Below are 19271 nucleotides of genomic sequence, written 5' to 3'. Positions count from 1 at the left end.
TTGTCGAGTTCATAAAATCTCTTCCGAGCCAGCGGGCTGCAGCCAAAGCTGCCAACAAGTCCAGCATTGCCTTGGGTTCCAGTGCCCCCAACGATTTTGTTTAGTCACAGCTTCCAGAGCCTCCCACCATGCTGCCAGGAGCTGCCAGAGCCCCAGGCACACCAACCCCCCACCCTCCTAAGCCCCAGGGCCTGACCCTGACATCTGGGGCAAAGTGCTGGAGATGCAAATGTAATGACGCGCAGAAGCCTGAATGGAGAGTCACATCTCCGTCTCAGCCAACAGACTGTCCCCTAGTCCTGACGTCATTAGCACCATCTGAGAGCTGGGATCTGTGGAAGGGCAGAGAGGTGTTCAGACCACCAGGCATTCCTCCGCTGGGGACCACAAATAGAAGTGGCCTGTTTCTCACACCCACTCTCCCTGGTCCCAAGCCTCTTTCAGACCTGACTCTGATCAACCCTTGCGGCTCTTACCACTGGGGCATATCCAGGAGCTACTGCCCCTCTGGTGGGCAGCAGGCTCCCGCCCTCTCTCTCGTTCCTGGGTGTCGCCAGCCCCTCCTGCCACCTCCTCCTCCTCCTCCCCCTCAGAGAGGAGGTCACAGATCTGCTGCTGCAGCTCCGGGCTAATGCTGTTCTCAGCCAACACCAGACTCCGCAAAGCTGTGGGGTAATTTTCCACCATGTCCAGCAGGGTCTGCGGTGGGGAAGAGTATGGAAAATGATGAACACAGTTAAGGCAGCTCCGGACTCCAACCTGCCACCCCTTCAGTATGTCCACAGACACACTGGCTAACCTCAACCCCTGGCCCATCCCCAAACATGAAGACTTCTCACCTGAGCTGACTGGTTGGTGAGCCCTGTACCCTCCAAGTCTAGGACCTCTAAGGTGCGGCTGGAGGCCACAGCTACAGCCAGCATCGCTGCCACATGGTCACCTGGGGAGATAGTACACGTGCACACACTCACCGGCATTCACAGGCCTGCTAACCCTTTCTCCCCACAGCATCCCCATTGCCCTGACAACCTCAGAATCCACCCCCAGGCCAGGAAACGCTGGCAACTGGTAGGTGGCCAGGAGGGGAGCATTGTGACTGATGAGTGAATGGATGAAGCAAGCCAGGCCCAGGGGTGGTGATGGATGCTCTGATCTACCTGTTGGTCATCTGGTCCTCAACACAGGCGGCTCCTCTACTTCCACCCAGAACCTCCCTTCTTTCCTCCGCCAGTGTGCTGGTTACCATGGCAACTGATGGTCCCAGGTTCTTGGACAGGGGTGAGGGGTGGTGAGAATCAAAGGGGGCTTTCTTGAGCCTCACCCAGAGGGTTGTAGTCCAGATTGAGGACGCGGACCTGGGAGCTGTGGGCCACGGCAATGGCGAGGCGGCTCCAGCCCTTAGGGGTGATGCCAGGGTTGGCGCTCAGCGTCAGCTCCTTCAAGCCTGGGCAGCATCATAGCGAGAAGCCAGGATGGAGAGGGTCAGGCCTTTCTCAAGCCCATTCCCCACCTGGGGATCTCTGGGGTATCCCTAGTGACTGAGAGCTACCCCACCTCCTCCACAGAGCTCCAGAGACATTAGCGACCCATGCCTTTCCTGCCCGCTGCAGCCTGGATTCCTGAGCCTCCATCCTGCTCAGCTCCCAATCCTTCTCCCTCCTAAGAGGATTCGAAAAACATTCTCACCCACACAGTCAGAGCCCTCATCTCTAGGCCATGCCCCCTGCCCTCTGCACTGAGCTTTTCATGAAGGCCACACTAGCCCATGCCCTCAGCAGGGCCCTGCTCACCAGACTTGGCCCCATCAGGGGGGAGAAGGCCACAGATGAGGTTGATGGCTTCATCACCCAGCATGCAGTCCCCCAGGTCCAGAGCCACGAGGGCAGGGTGGAGGGCCAGAGCTGGATTCAGCAAGGCCAGCCCCGCATCTGTCAGAGGGCTCCCATGCAGGCTGGGGGGTGAAACCAGAGAGCAGAGGTTACTGCAATCATCAGTCCTTACTGTAAGGGGGAAGGGGCGCCCTCCCTTATGGTGAGCTGTAGAGCTGAGGGGGACATTCAGTCACAGCACTTGGGAGAGGCCTTGGGAAGGAAAAAAGAAAATTCTAGACTCTTAAAAATGCAGTTAGAAGGGGAAAATTCGGTTTCTTTTCTGGGGCAGGGACTGGGATCCAGATGAGAACACAGAGAAAGGGTGTGTGGGTGGTGTTCTGGACAGAACATAGGGGCAGGGATCTAGTCCTCAGGGGAGTATTCCTTTTTGGGTACTGAGCAAGCTACCCCGGAGAAGTCAATGCGGGTGATTAGGTTGGGAGGTACACGGGTCCTGCCAGGAAGGGGTGGGTATCCTATATCATTTGGGGTGGGTCTGGTGTTCAAAGTCTGGAGGTGAGGCAGGGGCTTGGAGGGTGTTGTGGAGGCATGGGCAGAGGAATGAGGTGCGTGAATAGGGGTGAGAAGGTAGGCTGGTGCAAGCACAGGTACCAGAAGGTGTGCGGAGGAACAGGAGATGGCAGGGGGAGTGCGAGGAGGGGTGCGGTGCCCGGGACCCCTTTTAGAGGGAGCGCACTCACAAGAGGGACTGGATGGAGCGGTTGGTCCGCAGCGCCTCCGCCAGCTGCTTGATGCGGCTGGGGCTAGACACGACGCCCAGGTTAAGGTTGAGCTGCGCCAGGGACGTGGCCCCGGCCAGGGCCCGGCAGATGCGGCCGAAGTCGCGGTCGCAAAGACGGCAGCCGCGCAGTGAGAGCAGGCGCACGGCGTTGTCGCGCAGGCCGCGGCAGATGTCCCGCACTTCGGCGCCTGACAGCGGCTCCCCCGATATCTGGATGGAGCTGGGCAACATCGTACCCACGGCTGGGCCTCCGGGGCCAAGGCCCGGGCCGCGGCCGAGTTTGGCGGGGCCGCGGGCGGGGTCGGGTCCGGGGTCCGGGGTGGGGTCGCCGACGCAGCGGAGTAGAGGGGGAGGCAGAGGCACAGGCAGCGGCGGCGGCGGCGGAGAGGAGCGCCGGGGCCCGCGCGGGAGCCGGCCGGGATTGCGGAGGCGCCGAGGTCGCCGGCCGGGCTGAGACCGCGCGGCACCCGGGCCGGGGCGGACCGTGCCGTCCGTGTCTGGGCGGCGAGCCGGGGCGCGCGTTCCGGGGCCGGGCGGGCGCTGCTCCGCGCTGGTCTTCGTCCCTCGCGGTTACGGCGCCGGCTCAGGGGCCTCGGCTTAGGACGCGCGGAACCGGTCTCCGCTCGGAGGCCGCATCTGTTCCCTCCCTTCCTCCAGCCCCACTCCCCCTACCGCCCCGCAGGGACAGCCCGAGGCGGGCAGGCGGGCGGGCCGGCAGGCGGGCAGCGGGTGGCGGGCGGCAGCTCGGGCTCAGGCTGCTGCGCAGGAGCGGGCGGCGGGTTCCCATGGCAACGGTATCGTCATCGCCGCTCGCCCCGCCTCCTGCCCGGCCTAGACCACGCGGGCACACGAGGTTTGCGCACACCCGATGTTCAGGAGCAGTGGGGGCGCTCTTCCCCTGGGTGTAGGGCCAGACAACAGGTGGCCAGGTGGAAGCCTGGGACGGGCAGGGGGTAGGGAGGGGAGAATAGAGACACATCAGGTGGAGACGGCATTTGAGACAGTTACACGGTTCTTTTGCTCATTTTCTCGTCGTTCCCCGTTCCTAAGGGCCAGACCCCTCGGTGCCTTCGCCTGGATCCCAGGGACGCCCGCCACCCCCCCACCCCCGTCCAGTTTGGAAGTCCCAAGGGCCCTTTAATTCGCGCCTCGCCCCGCCCCCGCGACAAGAGGCGCCGCGTGCGCGGGCATTCCAGGCGCGAGGAATTCCTCGCGTGCCCCTCGCCAAGATGGCTGCCTCGCAGTGGCGGCGGCGGGAACCCCTGCCCCGTGGAGGCGGCCTCAGCTGCCAGGCCCAGTGGAACCCCAAAAGGTCCTTGAAGCAGGTGAGCCGCAGGTAGATGCAACGCGCTGGTGCCGTTCCTTTCCCAGGTGATTAGGGCACTGCTGATGCTCTGACGTCCTCAGTATCCGTGGGACTGGAGTAGCCAAAATGAAGGGGGGTGGCACCAGGAGAGCAGGCTGCAGTGGCTGTGGGGCCGTGAAAAGTGGGCCGGAGCTTTCAGTAAGGGCACACTGCACAATACAGGCAGTGCCCTTAGAACGTTGTCCACTGGTGATAGTGTAGGGGCCTCACATCACATAGGATCACATAGCGTGAATGAAGGGCACATCTTTCTTAGTCCCTTTATTAGAAGGGAAAAACGCTAACCCAGATTTACTAGGGTAATGAATTTTAAAAAAATGAATAATATAAACATAGTGAAGGGAGGTCAAAGATTCTGTTCCCTCCATTAACCACCTGACTTAAGTGGAACAGATTAAATGGGTAGTGGGAGAGGATGGTGCTGTGCTTGGGGTGGTTATCGCTTTTAAGAGTAAATAGCACTCTTGAAGAGAAAGGACTGAGGGAACTCCTAAAGAAAGCTTTGTTCCCCTGGCCCCAGCATAACCAGGGCAAAGCCAACTTTGGCTTCAAATGTGCACCTCCACAGAAAAAGTATCCCTACACAATGGCCCAGGTGCATAAGGGCCTTGTAATGACATGGTGTTGAGTCTGGAAGTTTTTGTCCAGTTGTCACTGCTCCACAGGGATCCCAAGAGTGAGGCTGAGCCCAGACCTAAGCCGGGTGCACTGTTCCATCAGACTTATTATGGTTCTTGAGATTGAGGCCTCCCTGATGCTGCATGGATCTTGTGCTCCCTGCCCTGGGGGCAGGTTCCATATTCAGTCTTTCAATGCAGTCTGGGCTGTCCCACTTTCATTCTGCTTGGATAAGGGTATAATGAAGTGAGCATGTGACATTACCACCACTGACAGAACAGGAAAGTGTACAGGAAGTAGGGTGGCAGGGAGGACCACTGGAACGGGTAGCTGTAGTTCCAGACTTCAATCAACATTTTAATTACCAAGTCTATATTTAGCAAGACAATGTGGAAGAGATAAAGAGGAAGGAAGGGGTAGGTGGTGAGAGGACCTCGGAGGAGCTGACCCACTTTCTGCACTGGCTGCAGAGCCCTGCAGTCCCGGCCAGGACTTCCTGGCCTTGTGCCCTTCAGAAGCTCGACAGGCATCAAGGAGGTGCTTAAGTGGCTATAGCTCTGTGGCAGCTGCAGACCCCTCAAAGAGACACATGTCATCAGTACTGTCCTTCAGTCTTCCTCCACGTTGCAGCTGGGGGAAAGGGGGCCGGCCAAGGATCTCAGGTGGGGTCAGTGTGACTGCAGGGTCACCGCGACAGCCTTGGCTGTGGCGTTGAGCGCAGTGGTGGGAAGCCTAGCAGCAGGGAGCACAGCGGGGATGTCTCTGGGGACCCTCTGCATGGGTGGGATGTTGGGGCCTTCCAGCGTGTCCAGGATCCCTGAAAGGAGGAGGATGGAAAGTAAGTGAGGGTTGGTAGGGCCCTGCCCTAGGCAGCTGTCCTCCCTCTCCCCCGCACCCCTCCTGTCACTTACCCTCTACCACCTTGTGGTAGGCAAAATGCAGATAGAGCAGGAAAAGCATGTGCAGGGTAGCCAGGGTGCCACAGAGAAGCAGCCGCTGTGTGGGGCCCACAGTCCGTGACACCAACACTGCCACCTAGGGCAACAGGAATACAGTTCAGAGGGCCTGATCCAAGTGACTAGTGTAGAGAAGCCACTCTTACCCAGAGCAGAACCGTCTTTGGGCTCTTCCCTCCCATTCAGAGCCCCTTGTGGGACTGGGCCTGAGCTCTGGGCTGTTTTCCCTACTCCTTCGGAGGACAGCCCACCCCTGGAAACCTCCTGCCGAGCTTACCATACGCAGCGTGGACAGCCCACCCACCAGCAGCCAGAAGAGGTAGAAGAGGGCATGGAGGTGGATGTTATAGGTGATAAACAGGACAATGCAGTGCCCAAAGAGGCCATAGCCCTAGGAAAGAGGATGGCGGAGAGGAAAATCACTCAGGCTGGGCTGGCCTCTGGACCCTCATGGGGACCCTGAGAAATAAATGGTCCATTGGCCAGCTCACCCCATTCCAGGCCCTGGGGCCCCTAGGACAGATGCAGACCAAAGCCTGGTTACTCTTTTAAGATCACCCTTGCCCACCAGCATGCTGGACTCCTTACCAGCAGTGCCAGCATCTGGAGCATGGTGATCTGGGCATTGCACAGGTAGGCGAGGAAGTAAATGAAGGACGAGACACCCAGCCAGTAGCCGAAGCAGGTGCCAATGGCTGTGCCCATCAGGGTGCCCTCCCGCTGTGGGATGAAGGCTTTAATTAGTCCTGGGAGGCCTCTTAGCTCACTCAGGGCCTTCCTCAGGGGCTGCTTCTATCTTACTCCACCATCGTCTCCTTGGGCAGCTTTCAACTCATATCAGCCACCCCCCAAAGTCCTCTGTCCTGCTTACGATAATGGTGTCAGACGTCTTCATCCCATGGAGAAGGATGGCCACCAGCGTGAAGACAAGCATGAGAGGTCCGTAAAGCTCACCTGCGATTTTCTGTCAATATACCAACTCATTCAGGCTGGAGGGTACAGTGGCTCTTCCGTTTATGCCTTCCCAGGCTTTGTGTGGTGGCCCCACCCTCTGCCCTAGTGCCTCCCCCGGCTCTTCCAGACATGCTACCCACTATTCACCTGGGGGAAGTTGACCATCTTGATAGGGATCATGGACTCCAGGAGCCTGGGAGGGGAGAGGAGAGATGAGAGCAGAGGCAGCACTAGGCTGTGAGGTTCTGGAAAGCCTGAATCTTAGTCATCTTGCTAACTGAAGAGAACATGCTGGATGGTAAAGGGAGAAGAGGGTGGTAAAGACAGACAAGGAATGAGGAAATCACTTTTTTGCCCCTGAATGCTTCCAGGAAGAACAACAGCCTTCTGATGCTGTGCTGACTGATGCAGCAGCAACATGGAGAATTTAGAAAGCCCTGCTGGGCCCTGGGAGAGGGCTTGGACCCCATTACCTATGTGACCTGCTCCCCTTTAAACCTCAGCAGAGAATGCCCCAAATTCAAGGCTGTGATAGTAAAGCCCTGAGAAAGGTTTAGAGGGAAAGTTGTTACTTGAGGGAACCAGCGTGCCTCCTGCCTCGTCCTGCTTATCATTCCTCCAGGCACCACTGAGCATTTTCTTGAAAAATATATTTGAAGTGGTATGAAAATTCCAGGCAGAAGGAATAAAAGTACCAATAACTTCCCCACTTCTTAAGTGACTAGCTAGCTCCAAATAATACCCTGGATCTTGACTAAATTTTACTTCCTCTGAGAAAGCTGCCCTGTCCAATCCTCCAACCAACCCTGGGGCAGGTGTCCCTCCTGCGTGTCCCTTCATGGCAAATGAGTGCTCGAGGGCTGCACTCCAGGGTAAGGCTCCCATCTATCTTCACCACTGAATCAGACACAACTACTGTAGTGCCTGACGCAGAGCAAAAGCTCAGTAAATACTTGCTGAGTGGTACAGGTATTTGATAAGCATTGGTTGAATTAAAGGATGAGCAAAGAACAAAACCAAGGTTAAATCCAGCTCTTGAAAAGTCATTCAACAACTAGGTACCGATATTCTAGTTCAGAGACTGTTCCGGTGCTGGGAATAAAAATGTGAAACAGTGCCTGCTTTTGAAAAGGAGGTCTCTGGGGAGACAGACCCAGAAATAAGAAAGTACAGCACTGCTGAAGTGTTATCTGTTAGAGGAAAGCGCAGAGCTCTATTGGAGCACCAGGAAAGGACAAACTGGCAATGAGGAGCCAAGGAAGTGACATCTGAGCTAAGCTTCGAGGGAACATGAGTAGTTTGCTAGATGGAGAAGAGGAGGAAGGCAATGTGTTATCGCCATACCCTGTTCCGTGACTGGTAAGACGTATAATGTGGCTGGGGTCATGAAGAGGGGAGTCTAAGGGTTTGGTGTCCGGTTGTAGTTTGGATGAAGGACTAGGTGTTAGGGGGGCAGCTTCTGTCAGGAGGAGGATCCTCACCTGCTTCGCACCTGGGCAGGCTCCACATCAAAGTAGGGTCTCAGGATGTCGATGTTGGCATACAAGCTGAAGGCCCTGGAGGCTTGTCTCTTCCCTGCCTGCCACATCTGAAGCAAGGAAGACGGGTGGGGTGAGAGGGTACTGTGAGACTCTTGGCTCTATTGCTTATTTTTTTGTTGGATGTCCACATGGTTCTAACTGGACAACCCGGGATGAACTTCACCAACACCAACTCCAGAACCAGGGGCCTCCTAGGTATACTTTTCCACCTGTCAGGGAGCCAGTCTTGCTTACCTGATCAGCCACCTGCCGGCTCAATTGTCCCTTAAAGCCCTTCATGCCCAGGAACTCCCCATCCTCTTCTTCAGCAGCAGCTGCATCAGCATCCACTTCTTCCTCACGCAGGCGCTGATGCAACTCACCCATGTCCTCGAAGCTGGAGCCTGAGGTATCATCCATGTTCTCCATGTCAATCACAGCTGAGCCCCCACCCTGTGAAGACAACAGATCCTAAAGTGCAGTGCCTTTCTGCTCCATCCGTTAAGTCCTTCTCTGTTCACCACAGAGTTTGGGTCTCTGTTCTTACACTGCCGGGGATATGGCTTGGCATTACCGTAGATCACGCCATTCTCTCCCCCTCATTTGCTCTCAGAACCCTTGGTTGTCTTTTCTAGACTGGGAAACCTATTCCCTGTCTTCCATACACGTCTTTCTCCTACCTTCCCTACCAAAGCCCCCAAAGGGCTACAAAAGTGCCCATTTCCTTTGTCTTTCCCAACCCCAATACAAGGCTGTGCGCACACAGTGTGGTTTTGGCCAGTGAATCCCGCCCACCCCCAAGCCCACTCCAGCCCCGTGCCATGCCTGACCCCGACCGACCTTCTAACTTGTGAGGAAAGCAAGAGCAAGCGGGCCCAGAAATCTGAGGCCCCTGGTCGGAGCCGTGGGGCTATTATTACCTGGATGTTTTCTTCGAACCCTCCCCATTCCGGGCCAGCCCCATTTCGGGCGCCGCCGGCCGGCGCCGCCGGAGTTGCCATGTCCCTCGAGGGCTCCCGTCGCTGAAGCCCGCGCTAGTCCCGCGCACGGAAGAGGAGTGGGAGAGACGTGGGCCTAACGCAGGGACAGGTCCACGGACGAGAAAAAAAGGAGGATCCGTCGGAACGCAAAAAAGAGAAACCCGGATGTTTGGCCCAAACTGACTTCCGGTAGCTGGAGACGTGGACGGAGGCGGGGCAGAGTCTCGCGATAGCTAAGATTCCAGGAGGTGATGCGTTGCCACGGAGACGGAGGAGGGCCGCTAGGACGCACGCACCAGTTAGGTGCCCTAGTCACGTGGAGGAGTTGAAGATGGCGGCGGCCCAGGCAGTGGAGGAAATGCGGAGGCGCGTGGTTTTAGGGGAGTTCGGGGTTCGCAATGTAAGCCTTGTGGCCTTGAGCTCGGGAGGAGAAATGGGAGCGGAACAGGGATGACTTGGGGTCAGAGTGGGGACAGGCTTGGCCTCGCTGCCCCTTCGCGGACAGGCTCGTCTCTCTTTGCTCTAGGTTCATACAACCGACTTTCCCGGTAACTATTCGGGCTACGATGATGCCTGGGACCAGGACCGCTTCGAAAAGGTGGGTGGAGCTGGAGGTGCCCGGAGAGAGTACGGGGATCGGACCTTGTAGTCTGAGTAGCCTGTGCCTCAGAAGCTGTCCTTGTGATGCTGTTCAGGCTAAATTAAAGGTCCAGGTTCTTGTTCTACCTGTCCAAAAGAATCTGGACAGGGAACGCAAGAAAGGTCACACACAGAGACTAAGGCGTAGAGAGAAACAAAGAAGCAATTTATTAAGGGGCAGAAGGGAAAGTACGTACTCAGAGAAGAATGAGGGCGTCCTCGCGAGTGAGGGGCGCACCCGAGGAGTTTTGTGACCACCACCCCTGGGGTGGGATCTTGATTGCACCTGGTTACGTCAGCTTCTCTTGCCCATTGGTCTTTTAAAGCCACCGCTCTTCTGAAAGCTGTTTTCCCTTAAATTTTTCCGTAGCGCCAGGTGTGGAAGGCTGTGTAGCAGCCACCCGCAGCCTGTGCATTTTTATTGCTCATGCTCCGCCAAGCTCTAGCTCTGTGGGTTTTCTGGTTAGGGTTCTCTGTTTAGGTATCACGAAGTTTAATCAAGGTTTAATTTATGTTCCTGTTGCTGATGGCCATTCCTCCATGCTTCACAGTCTCATTAAGTGCAAAACAAGGAGAGGTGGCTTTGCCTGTTGCCTAAAGTCTGTGTTTGAGGAGGCTGTCCTTGGGTCCAGCCCTGTCTTTCCTGCCTCAATTCCACCCTGAAAGAGTTCCTTTCCAAAATCTTTTGGGGTTATTCAGGGCCAAAAGTCTCATTCTTCTGTAACTTCTTCAAGCTGGCAGGGGCAGTCTTCCCTTGTCTGACCCTGGGAATGAAACTTTCCTCCTTTCTGGTCAAGGAGTCCCAAGATTTCCATAGAGGCCTCAGCAGTAGGCAGTGGCTGGAGTCCCTGTATGACCATCATGTTTATGTCAAATTGTTGCAACCTGGAGGAAACAAATTTAACAAGCAAGTAAAAAGGCAGGGGCCAGAAATCAGCAAAAGTATTAATGCAACCAGAGGTCCAAGGGTGCCTTTGGTTATTATCCTTTTGACTGCAGTCCATGTGGAGTGGGCACTGGGGTTATCCTTTCCAAAACTGTAACACCTGGCCAGGGGTGTTGATGTAGGTGTAACATGTTTTGTTGATAACTGCACATATCCTTACCTGCTCAGCTAGGAGATAATCCAAGACCAGTCTATTATCCATCACCACATTAGCTAGGGAATTAAGAGATGTTGAGAGTCTAGAGAGTGAGTCCCCTCTGGTCCTGGCCAGGGTAGACAGAGTATCTGACAGGTTATAAAGTGTTGCCTCGTGGTAGGCAAAGCCCCCTCCCCCCTGCCCCGTGGAGCTGCCAAACCAATAGCAACTCCTTTTTTTGCCAGGATGAGTCCAGTTGTCCTCTTATTTCAGGAATGGGATTATAAATGGTTATACTGAGGTCCCTGTGATTACTTAGTTGGCCTAGCATGCATTGTCCCACTATCAGGGCATTATCTAGATAAGGAGAGGCCTTAGCCAATCCCAGGGAAGGGAAGGAGGAGTTGGGGTTGTCATCTAAAATATCTGGGGTATTTTGGTCTCTTTTCTTTGGTTCAGTGAAACAAATCTGACATGATTCCTTCAATGAAGCGTTTTGGTATAGCATCATAAAAGCCTGCATGTAAGGATCCTCAGTCTATTTCTCTAGTTTCCTGCAAAATAAATCCAGTTGTGAAATAGTGTCATAATTTGAAGAGCCATTTTGGAGCCAGGTTTCCCTGACCCTTACTTGTATTGAGGCCAAAACGTGTTGCAGAAAAAGATGAGTTTCTTGTGTTTTAGCTCATCAACGTTGAATTCCTTCCAGTTTTTCAGGATGCGTCCTAAGAGGGACTGCTCGGGTATTGAAGGGGCACCTCCTATGGTGTTTATACCTAAAGTGGACAGAAAAGAAAACAGCACAAAAATCAGGACATCCTGTGAGTTTTGCTCTCGGCTTTGGTAACAGCAAGGGCGTCGCCTTCTACCAGTTACCTACTTCCTAGGCCTTGGAGGCGTCCCCCTCAGTGACCTTACTAGTCCTTGGATGTCTCCAAGGTGAGAGGGTCTGGGACCCTGCCCATTCGTCCCCGTTGGCCAGGTAGGGGGATTGCCTTTTCTTTTTCTATCCTTCTTTTTGATATAGGGCATGACCAGTAATGTGTCTGCCTGTGGTGCCCAGATGTATCCACTTTTCTTATGAATCTAAGAATCCTTCATAGTGGTGGAATTGCCACCTAGCTCGGGAATCTAAGATTTTAAATAAAACTTCTATATTTAAAGACATTAATGGAAGAGGACTCCTCAGAGAGAGAGAGAGAGAGAGGCGGAGAGAAAGCCTGCCTTGGAAGCTTTGGATATTGCCAGAGTAAGCAGATCTTTCCTAAAAGTGAGACCCAAGGAATTAAGCCATGAGTAATTTTTGAAAAATTTACAGTTGCATTAAGTTCCTATTCCCCTAATGCAGACACCCCAAGGAGGGAGAGAAAGGTTAGGATGAATAACGATTTTGTGGTGGCAGCGGCAGTGGTGAGCTAAAAACAAACAGTCCTTTTTAAACCCAGCATGGGCAGAGCAGAGCCCTCTCCGGTAAAGGTGCTGAATCAAGACAGCACTCGGAAAGGATTTCCAGAGCGGCGAGAAGGAGCACGAGGAGGATAACAGGCATCCAGGTTCACCAAAGCATAGTAATTAGTTCGTGGGCGGACTGGTGTAACGGGGCAGAAGGAAAATAGCGGCCAGAGGTACTTAGCCTTGGATTTATGAAGTTTTTTTGTCCTTCTTTAATAAGAACTTTAGGTTTGGAAGGGGGCTCACTCGCCTGTCTGTACTCTTCTGGTTGTCTGTGGTCCTCGATGTCCTGTGAAGACTTGGGAGGAGGGATAGGTTTAACTCTAGACAGGTTCCCCGCTTAGCTAATAGTTGGTCATCCATTCTTGGTGTCCCCAAAATACTTATTTGGTCCTGTTGGGTTTGATAACAGGCAGAATAGGAGTATTGTGTGTGACTGACAAAAGACTAGTAACCTGCACCTGGTAATAATCAGCTTGGCCTGGGGGGCCCTTCCTGGGATGTCTCTGTCTCAGGCTTGAAAATTTATGGGTGTTAGGTTTCACCCAAATGTTAGGTTTCAGCCAGAGCAATTTAAAAGTTGGGGCCTGTTCCTAGTCGCTGAAGTGTCTCCCAAGCTTTTATAACGTATTGTCCCGTTAAAGGATGGGGGCATTCAGGGACTACCGAGAAGGCATGTGAGACCAAATATTGTTCAGATTGGCAATTGAGTGGCTTAATGAAATACCAGCTGTGGGGATTTTTATCAATACTTGATTTTTATCAATACCAGGCAGCTTTTAACATTTGAGAGCCCAGCATAATTGTTTAAAGACAGAGCAAGTGGCTCCTGTATTGATTAAAAAATTAGACCCTCTTACCTGCCTTGTTAAGGATCACCTGGGGCTCTTCTGTTGAGATGGTGAATTTTTCCATGCGAGCCAAGGACCCCCGGCCCTGTCAGCTATCTGCAGCTACCATTTGGAGTTTCGAAACCCCTTTGTCCAAATCGGACATGGGACATTCTCACGTCTGATGGCCTGACTTTCCACAGTTTGGACATGGGGCAAGCAGTTTCGCCTTTTGCCCTCAGCAGGAACGGGTGCAGTGGCCTGGCTTACCACATTTGAAGCAGACCCCTTGTGGAGTCTCTGTTGTTCTGGTGTCGTGTCTTCTCTTTGTCCCTGAGGTTGCAAGGCACTGCTGACAGCAAGAGCTGTCAGTTGAGCCTGTTTCTTAGTTTGTTCCCCTTCCTGCCAGTCCCTCAGGGCTTCTTCTGCCTGGTCACGGTTATTAAATACCCCATAGGCCATATCTAGCAGCTAAGGCATCAGAGCCTGAGGGCCCAACTGTAACTTTTGGAGCTTTCACCTAATACCAGGGACAGACTAGCTGATAAAAATGTTGTCCCAGTAGGGACTAGTTCTTGGGGTGGAGGAGTCTGTGTTAGTGCATTCTCTAAAAACTTTCACAAGTTTAATCCTAGATGAGGCTCATTTGGTCAGAGAAGGAATTCAACTGCCTGGACTTGTCCCAAATTAAGTAAGTACTGCTCTTAATGAGTTCACTGGTTTTACGTGCCTTTAGACTTTAACTAGTTCTGAAATATAGCCCTCAATGGTCAGGGTCCCCAGGCAGCATGGGGTGCACAAAAGCCCAAAAGAGAAAATGTCCTTGGTGTCTCTGAATACTCCCAAAGGGTATGTCCCTGGGAGTAAAGATTACCTGTGATCCTTCAGGGGAACCAAGCTCCTGCCAAAAGGAGGAGCATTGTCGGTCAGGTCTGGCTATGGGTGTCCCTGTTTTTCTCACTCCTGCTGACTGTAGCCTGTGTGAGGGTAGCGACCCCATCATATGGCAACCCTGCCAGCCCGTCCTGAGGCCCGTGTCCTCCCCTGGTGTCTGCGATACCCAGGGTGAGCGACCTTCCTGAAGACTTCAAGGCTTCTCTGTAGATTCTATAGCCAGTGATTAATTCTTGTGTTCCTGGGGTGCATTCCCTTAAAATGGACATCCTTATAGTTCCAGGACCTATTTAGGTTCTAGTTTTCATTCTCTGAAAGGGTGGTAAGTATCTGAAAATGGGTACCAGCCACTAAGGGAGGCAGTATGTGTAATTATGTTAAAAAAAAATCTAAGAAAACCTCAGCTTTCTTCAACTTACAGTCTGTCCAAGTAAGGCTGTATTTTATATTTTTGCTAATTTGAACCTGACAATAGTTAATCAAATGGTGGATAAGATAAACCCAGAGGGCAAAGCTCCTGTGGTTCAGGTCCCTGACTGCCTGTGAGCAGAGGCTGGCCTGACATGCCTTGCAACAATGAGAAGTGCAAGACCTAGCAGCAAGCTTGGAAAGCACCTGACAAATTCCTCTTCCCTGCACTTCCGGGAGAGCAAGACACGAAAATATGAGTGAGATGGGCCGCAGAGGCGCGACAAAGAGCGAAAGAGAAAAGTAATGATAGGAAGTCAGGTAGCACCACTCAAGTGCAAGGGAGGTGGGAGGCTAAGACTTACCAGAGACCAAGATGAAGGGTAATTAACTTCCAATAAATCTCCGGGCTTGCTTGCCAAAGACTGATGCCAGACAGGCTAAATTAAAGGTCCAGGTTCTTGTTCTACCTGTCCAAAAGAATTCGGACAGGGAACGCAAAAAAAGTCACACAGACTGAGGTGTAGAGAGAAACAAAGAAGCAGTGTATTAAGGGGCAGAAGCAAACGCACTTGGAAAAGAACTCGGGCGTCCTCGCCAGTGAGGAGGGCATCTGAGGAGTTTTCTGACCCCCCCCCCACCTTTTATTTCAATTCCTTGAATGGATGCAGGTTTCTTTGATTAGGGGCAGAATATTCATTGGTGGGATCTTAATTGCGCCTGGTTACATCCGCTTCTCTTGTGAGTCTGTCTCCTGAAGCCACTGCACATGTGCTCTAAGAGCCATTTTTCCCTTAGCAGTCAAGCGCCAGGTGTGGAAGGCTGTATAGCAGGCAGCTGCAGCCTGTGCATGTTTATTGCTCATGCTGGGCTGAGCTCTGTGGGTTTTCTGGGCAGGGTTCCCTGTTCAGGTGTCACAAAGTTTAATCAAGGTTTAATGTATGTTCTTGTTGCTGATGCCATTCCTCCATGCTTCATAATCTCATTAAGTGCAACACAAGGAGAGGTGGCTTTGCCTGTTGCCTAATGTCTGTGTATGAGGAGGCTGTCCTTGGGTTGGGCCCTGTCTTTCCTGCCTCACTTGGGGTTTGCTCCGTATATCGAGCAACATGCTAGGTGCTCGGTAGACACAACTTCTGCCCTGCTTTGCAAATAAGATGTTCAGTCTTGTTGTAGAAGAGCATGCGTAGACAAATGAGTCCAGAGTAATGCGGTAAAGGCGGTTGAAAGCAAAAAAGGTGATGGGGTTGGGGCGGGTGTATCCTGCACAGGCACTTAATCCAGAATGAGAAGGGGGGGCAGAAGTATGGAAGATTTCCTGAAGGAGATGACATCTCAGTTCAGCCCTGAACGATGAGCAGAAGCTGAGAACAGCGAAGGGTGAGGAGTGTCCAAGCAGTTCATTGTTGCTAGAATATGAAGTGGGTCAGCATGAGTGTTAGGCAAGACTGAAGTGCATTTTAGGCACTGTAGGTGATAGGGAGCTTTTGAAGAGCTCTTAAGCAGATATTATCATAGCTGCAAGCTTAATGGTTGGGAGAGAATGAATTTGAGGATTGTCATGTGGCGTGTGCAGATTTGTGACAGAATTGCATAGGGGAGCTGAGGCTGAAGGCAGAAACTAAGATTGTGATCATGGAAACAGAGCACGGGAGACAGAAGGTAAATTTGGTGGTTGCTTGGATATGGGCTGTGAGGGGGGAGTGTAAAATTCGCTTGTTGGGGAACTACTTTGATGGATGGTGGTGTCATTTACTGATGAGAAATGGGTCTGGGGAAAGGGAATGTTGACGCATTCAGTTTCCTGTAGATGGAGAAGTCTAGCAGGCTAGCAGGAGATATATATGAGATCAGAAGTGAGATACAATTTGGGGAGTTGTCCGTACAGATAGTTGCTAAAACCATGAGTGGGGTTGAGGTCACCCTGGAGAGACACAAACACTTGGGAAATGGTAACATGTATACGGTAGGTGGAAGACTGTGAGTTTAGTAGAAGGACTGATCAGACAAGGAAGATTGGTGCTCAGAAATCAAGGCAGTAGTTTGGAAATGGGATTCTCTCAATGCCAGGTCCAGGGGAGGTGTCTAGTAAGATAAGGATTGAGTAGTATCAACTGGACTGAGCAATATGTGAGCCTATTCTTAGTAAAATAGCCTCTGTGGATGGCCTGGCTGGAAGCCATATGGCAGAGGATTTTAAATGAATGAAGATAAAAATGAAGACTTTTCTAGAAACTAATGATTGGAAGCGAGAGGGGCATCTGGGCAAAGGGCGGTTCTTGAGGGGAATATCTGGGGGGCGGTATTGACTGTGCAGAGAGCAGGCTTCATTTTGTGCTTTTCCTGTTCCTTTAGGATTTCCGCGTGGATGTGGTGCACACGGATGAAAACTCATTGGAGTTTGACATGGTGGGAATCGACGCAGCCATCGCCAATGCTTTTCGACGCATTCTATTAGCTGAGGTATAGGTGGGCACGATGGCAACGGTGGAGTCGTGTGGGGAATCCTCATTTGTAGAATTGTCTCAAGTGGTGTTTTTCCTGCTGTTTTGCTGAGCGTTCCTCCTGCTCATTCTTTGTAAACTTTTCATCAAGCGTTCTTCTAGGAGGAAGTCTCCATCTCCCTATGTCAGGAGGCAGGGAGTAGATGGGGAATCTAAGGGGTCTTTGTAGATGAGTGGCTTTCTTTTCTTGGGCAGGTGCCAACCATGGCTGTGGAGAAGGTCCTGGTGTACAACAACACTTCCATTGTCCAGGATGAGATCCTCGCTCACCGCTTGGGGCTCATCCCCATTCATGCTGATCCCCGCCTTTTTGAATACCGGAACCAAGGTGAGGGTTTGAGAAAATGAAATTTTGGGGGAAGGTGGGCAGCTCTCCTCTGAAGTTGATTCTGGAATCAGACTGCCTGTGTTCGAACCCTTGATTGGCTACTGTATGACCTTGGGCCCGGTACCAATCTTTTGGTACATCAGTGCTGTTGTCTGTGAGGACACCTGCCCTTGCCTTACCAGGGTTGCCAAGAGGATGAGAGAAACATGCAAGGCATTCAGCGTAGTGCCTGGCACCGACGTCCACTAGCTCTTTAACAGTCCCCACCTCCTCCCTTTGTGTAGGAGATGAAGAAGGCACAGAGATAGATACCCTGCAGTTTCGGCTGCAGGTCAGGTGCACTCGGAACCCCCACGCCGCTAAAGATTCCTCTGACCCCAATGAGCTCTATGTCAACCACAAAGGTAGGTACCGGTGGGGTGAGGAAGAGGGCCCCCTGTTGGTGGGTGCCAGTTTTAGGGACTTCGGTCTGATGTGCTTCCTCCCGCAGTGTACACCAGGCACATGACATGGGTCCCCCTGGGGAACCAGGCTGACCTCTTCCCGGAGGGCACCATCCGACCGGTACACGATGATATCCTCATCGCTCAGCTGCGGCCTGGCCAGGAGATTGACCTGCTCATGCACTGCGTCAAGGGCATTGGTGAGACCCTTTGATTACCCTGGGGTGAGGTATGACTAAGGGACTCGGCTGAGATGTCCCCGACAGGCAGAGCGCCAATGGGCCTTTGATGTCAGGAGCTTAGGGAATGTGAGGAAGGGTCTCCTCCCAGGCTCTGAGTTCCCTCTTCCCTCCAGGCAAAGATCATGCCAAGTTTTCACCTGTGGCAACAGCCAGTTACCGGCTCCTGCCGGACATCACCCTGCTTGAGCCCGTGGAAGGGGATGCGGCTGAGGAGCTGAGCCGGTGCTTCTCACCTGGTGTTATTGAGGTGCAAGAAATCCAAGGTGTGGGATTTGGGATGCCAGGCCCTGAAGTATATTTTCTTTGAAGGTAGCAGAGAAATCAAAGCTCTGGGCTCATGTATTTATAATACGGTTTGTTTTCATTAGGTAAAAAGGTGGCCAGAGTTGCCAATCCCCGGCTAGATACCTTCAGCAGGGAAGTCTTCCGGAATGAGAAGCTAAAGAAGGTTGTACGGCTTGCTCGTGTTCGGAACCATTACATCTGTGAGTTTCAAGTTGGAGGGTGGGGTGGGGGTGGAGTTCTTTGGTGCTGCAGCTTCCTTGCAGAGCTCAGATGTGGAATCTAGCAATACGTATAAGGAGCTTTTGTAAGCCCTGCCTGGGCTAAAGTGTCTCTTTGGTCCCCAGTCTCTGTGGAGTCAACAGGGGTGTTGCCACCAGACGTGCTGGTGAGTGAAGCCATCAAGGTACTGATGGGGAAGTGCCGGCGGTTCTTGGATGAACTGGATGCGGTTCAGATGGATTGAGGCTGCGCTGGACCTGGCACGGCTGGGACTGGATGCTCCTGAGGCAAGCTGAAGATTTTAGGTTCTGACCTGCCCCCACAGGACTGCTGTAGAGAGCCCAGAGACTAGGGGTCCTGAGTTTTCTGGGGACAATTCCAGCTTTATTTTCAGTCAATACACTTTGTTAAATGTGCCACAAAATGTGACTTTTATGCCTTTGTAAGGTCTTAATGTAAATAAATTCACATCCAGACAAAAATCCTTTTGTTGGAGACCACTTTTTCAGTTTTCGTGCAAAAATATGGGGCACCTCAGAAGAGATCTGGCGTTATTTAGCAGTTAAGAGCATTGGGCTCAGACATCACTGCAAGTCAGGACCAAGTCCCTCTGAAGCCCCTTGAGAAATGCCAAGTGTGATGGTTTCTGGGGGCACAGCCAGACCACAGGAAAACACCGTGTGCTGCTTAACCCATTTCCTGGATACCAGAGGAAGTTCCTGAGAGAAAAAAGGGTGGTCCATGGCAGTCAAGTCACATCAAGAGCCACACAAGGAAGAGTAACAGTCCCCTTGGGCAGCCCCTCTGGGTTAGGTCCAGTGGCCACCAATGACGACACTGAGAGAACGGAAGGGCCGCCTGGTCTATGTGTCAGGAATAGAAAGCTGCTCCTGGCTGGCATGCTATTTCAGAGGGTTTGACAGAGCAGGGCTGTCAGT

The 19271-nt window shown here is 52.7% G+C and overlaps 3 protein-coding genes across 6 annotated transcripts; 1 reads left to right on the top strand and 2 right to left on the bottom strand.

Moving 5' to 3' along the window:
• LRRC73 (leucine rich repeat containing 73) lies at window positions 1–3368 on the bottom strand. 2 transcript variants are annotated; one of them, XM_067752854.1, is made up of 6 exons: window positions 2573–3364; window positions 1791–1951; window positions 1322–1444; window positions 840–940; window positions 477–699; window positions 1–332 (listed from the first exon to the last, which is right to left on the bottom strand). In XM_067752854.1, the coding sequence occupies exons 1-6, from the start codon at window positions 2842–2844 to the stop codon at window positions 262–264; spliced, it is 951 nt and encodes a 316-aa protein (XP_067608955.1). In that variant the 5' UTR covers window positions 2845–3364; the 3' UTR covers window positions 1–261. The 2 variants fall into 2 exon arrangements, with proteins under 2 accessions (XP_067608955.1, XP_067608956.1); XM_067752855.1 differs by lacking the exon at window positions 1322–1444 and having other exon boundaries at window positions 2573–3368.
• A 1560-nt stretch (window positions 3369–4928) lies between these two features.
• Window positions 4929–9186, bottom strand: YIPF3 (Yip1 domain family member 3). 2 transcript variants are annotated; one of them, XM_067752834.1, is made up of 9 exons: window positions 8948–9185; window positions 8283–8480; window positions 7989–8095; window positions 6655–6700; window positions 6425–6517; window positions 6142–6273; window positions 5831–5944; window positions 5509–5632; window positions 4929–5414 (listed from the first exon to the last, which is right to left on the bottom strand). In XM_067752834.1, the coding sequence occupies exons 1-9, from the start codon at window positions 9026–9028 to the stop codon at window positions 5266–5268; spliced, it is 1044 nt and encodes a 347-aa protein (XP_067608935.1). In that variant the 5' UTR covers window positions 9029–9185; the 3' UTR covers window positions 4929–5265. The 2 variants fall into 2 exon arrangements, with proteins under 2 accessions (XP_067608935.1, XP_067608936.1); XM_067752835.1 differs by lacking the exon at window positions 6142–6273 and having other exon boundaries at window positions 8948–9186.
• Window positions 9187–9262: 76 nt separating this feature from the next.
• POLR1C (RNA polymerase I and III subunit C) lies at window positions 9263–18815 on the top strand. 2 transcript variants are annotated; one of them, XM_067752836.1, is made up of 9 exons: window positions 9263–9407; window positions 9534–9605; window positions 16668–16775; window positions 17012–17144; window positions 17429–17548; window positions 17635–17787; window positions 17943–18092; window positions 18198–18314; window positions 18459–18815. In XM_067752836.1, exons 1-9 carry the CDS (start codon window positions 9339–9341, stop codon window positions 18575–18577), a joined length of 1041 nt encoding a protein of 346 aa, XP_067608937.1. In that variant the 5' UTR covers window positions 9263–9338; the 3' UTR covers window positions 18578–18815. The 2 variants fall into 2 exon arrangements, with proteins under 2 accessions (XP_067608937.1, XP_067608938.1); XM_067752837.1 differs by lacking the exon at window positions 17943–18092.
• Window positions 18816–19271: the final 456 nt, after the last annotated feature.

The sequence above is a fragment of the Pseudorca crassidens genome, chromosome 10, assembly GCF_039906515.1.
Source record: "Pseudorca crassidens isolate mPseCra1 chromosome 10, mPseCra1.hap1, whole genome shotgun sequence".
Taxonomy (NCBI): domain Eukaryota; kingdom Metazoa; phylum Chordata; class Mammalia; order Artiodactyla; family Delphinidae; genus Pseudorca; species Pseudorca crassidens.
Note: the sequence above shows the minus strand (reverse complement) of the source record. Positions and strands in the feature narration are given on the sequence as shown.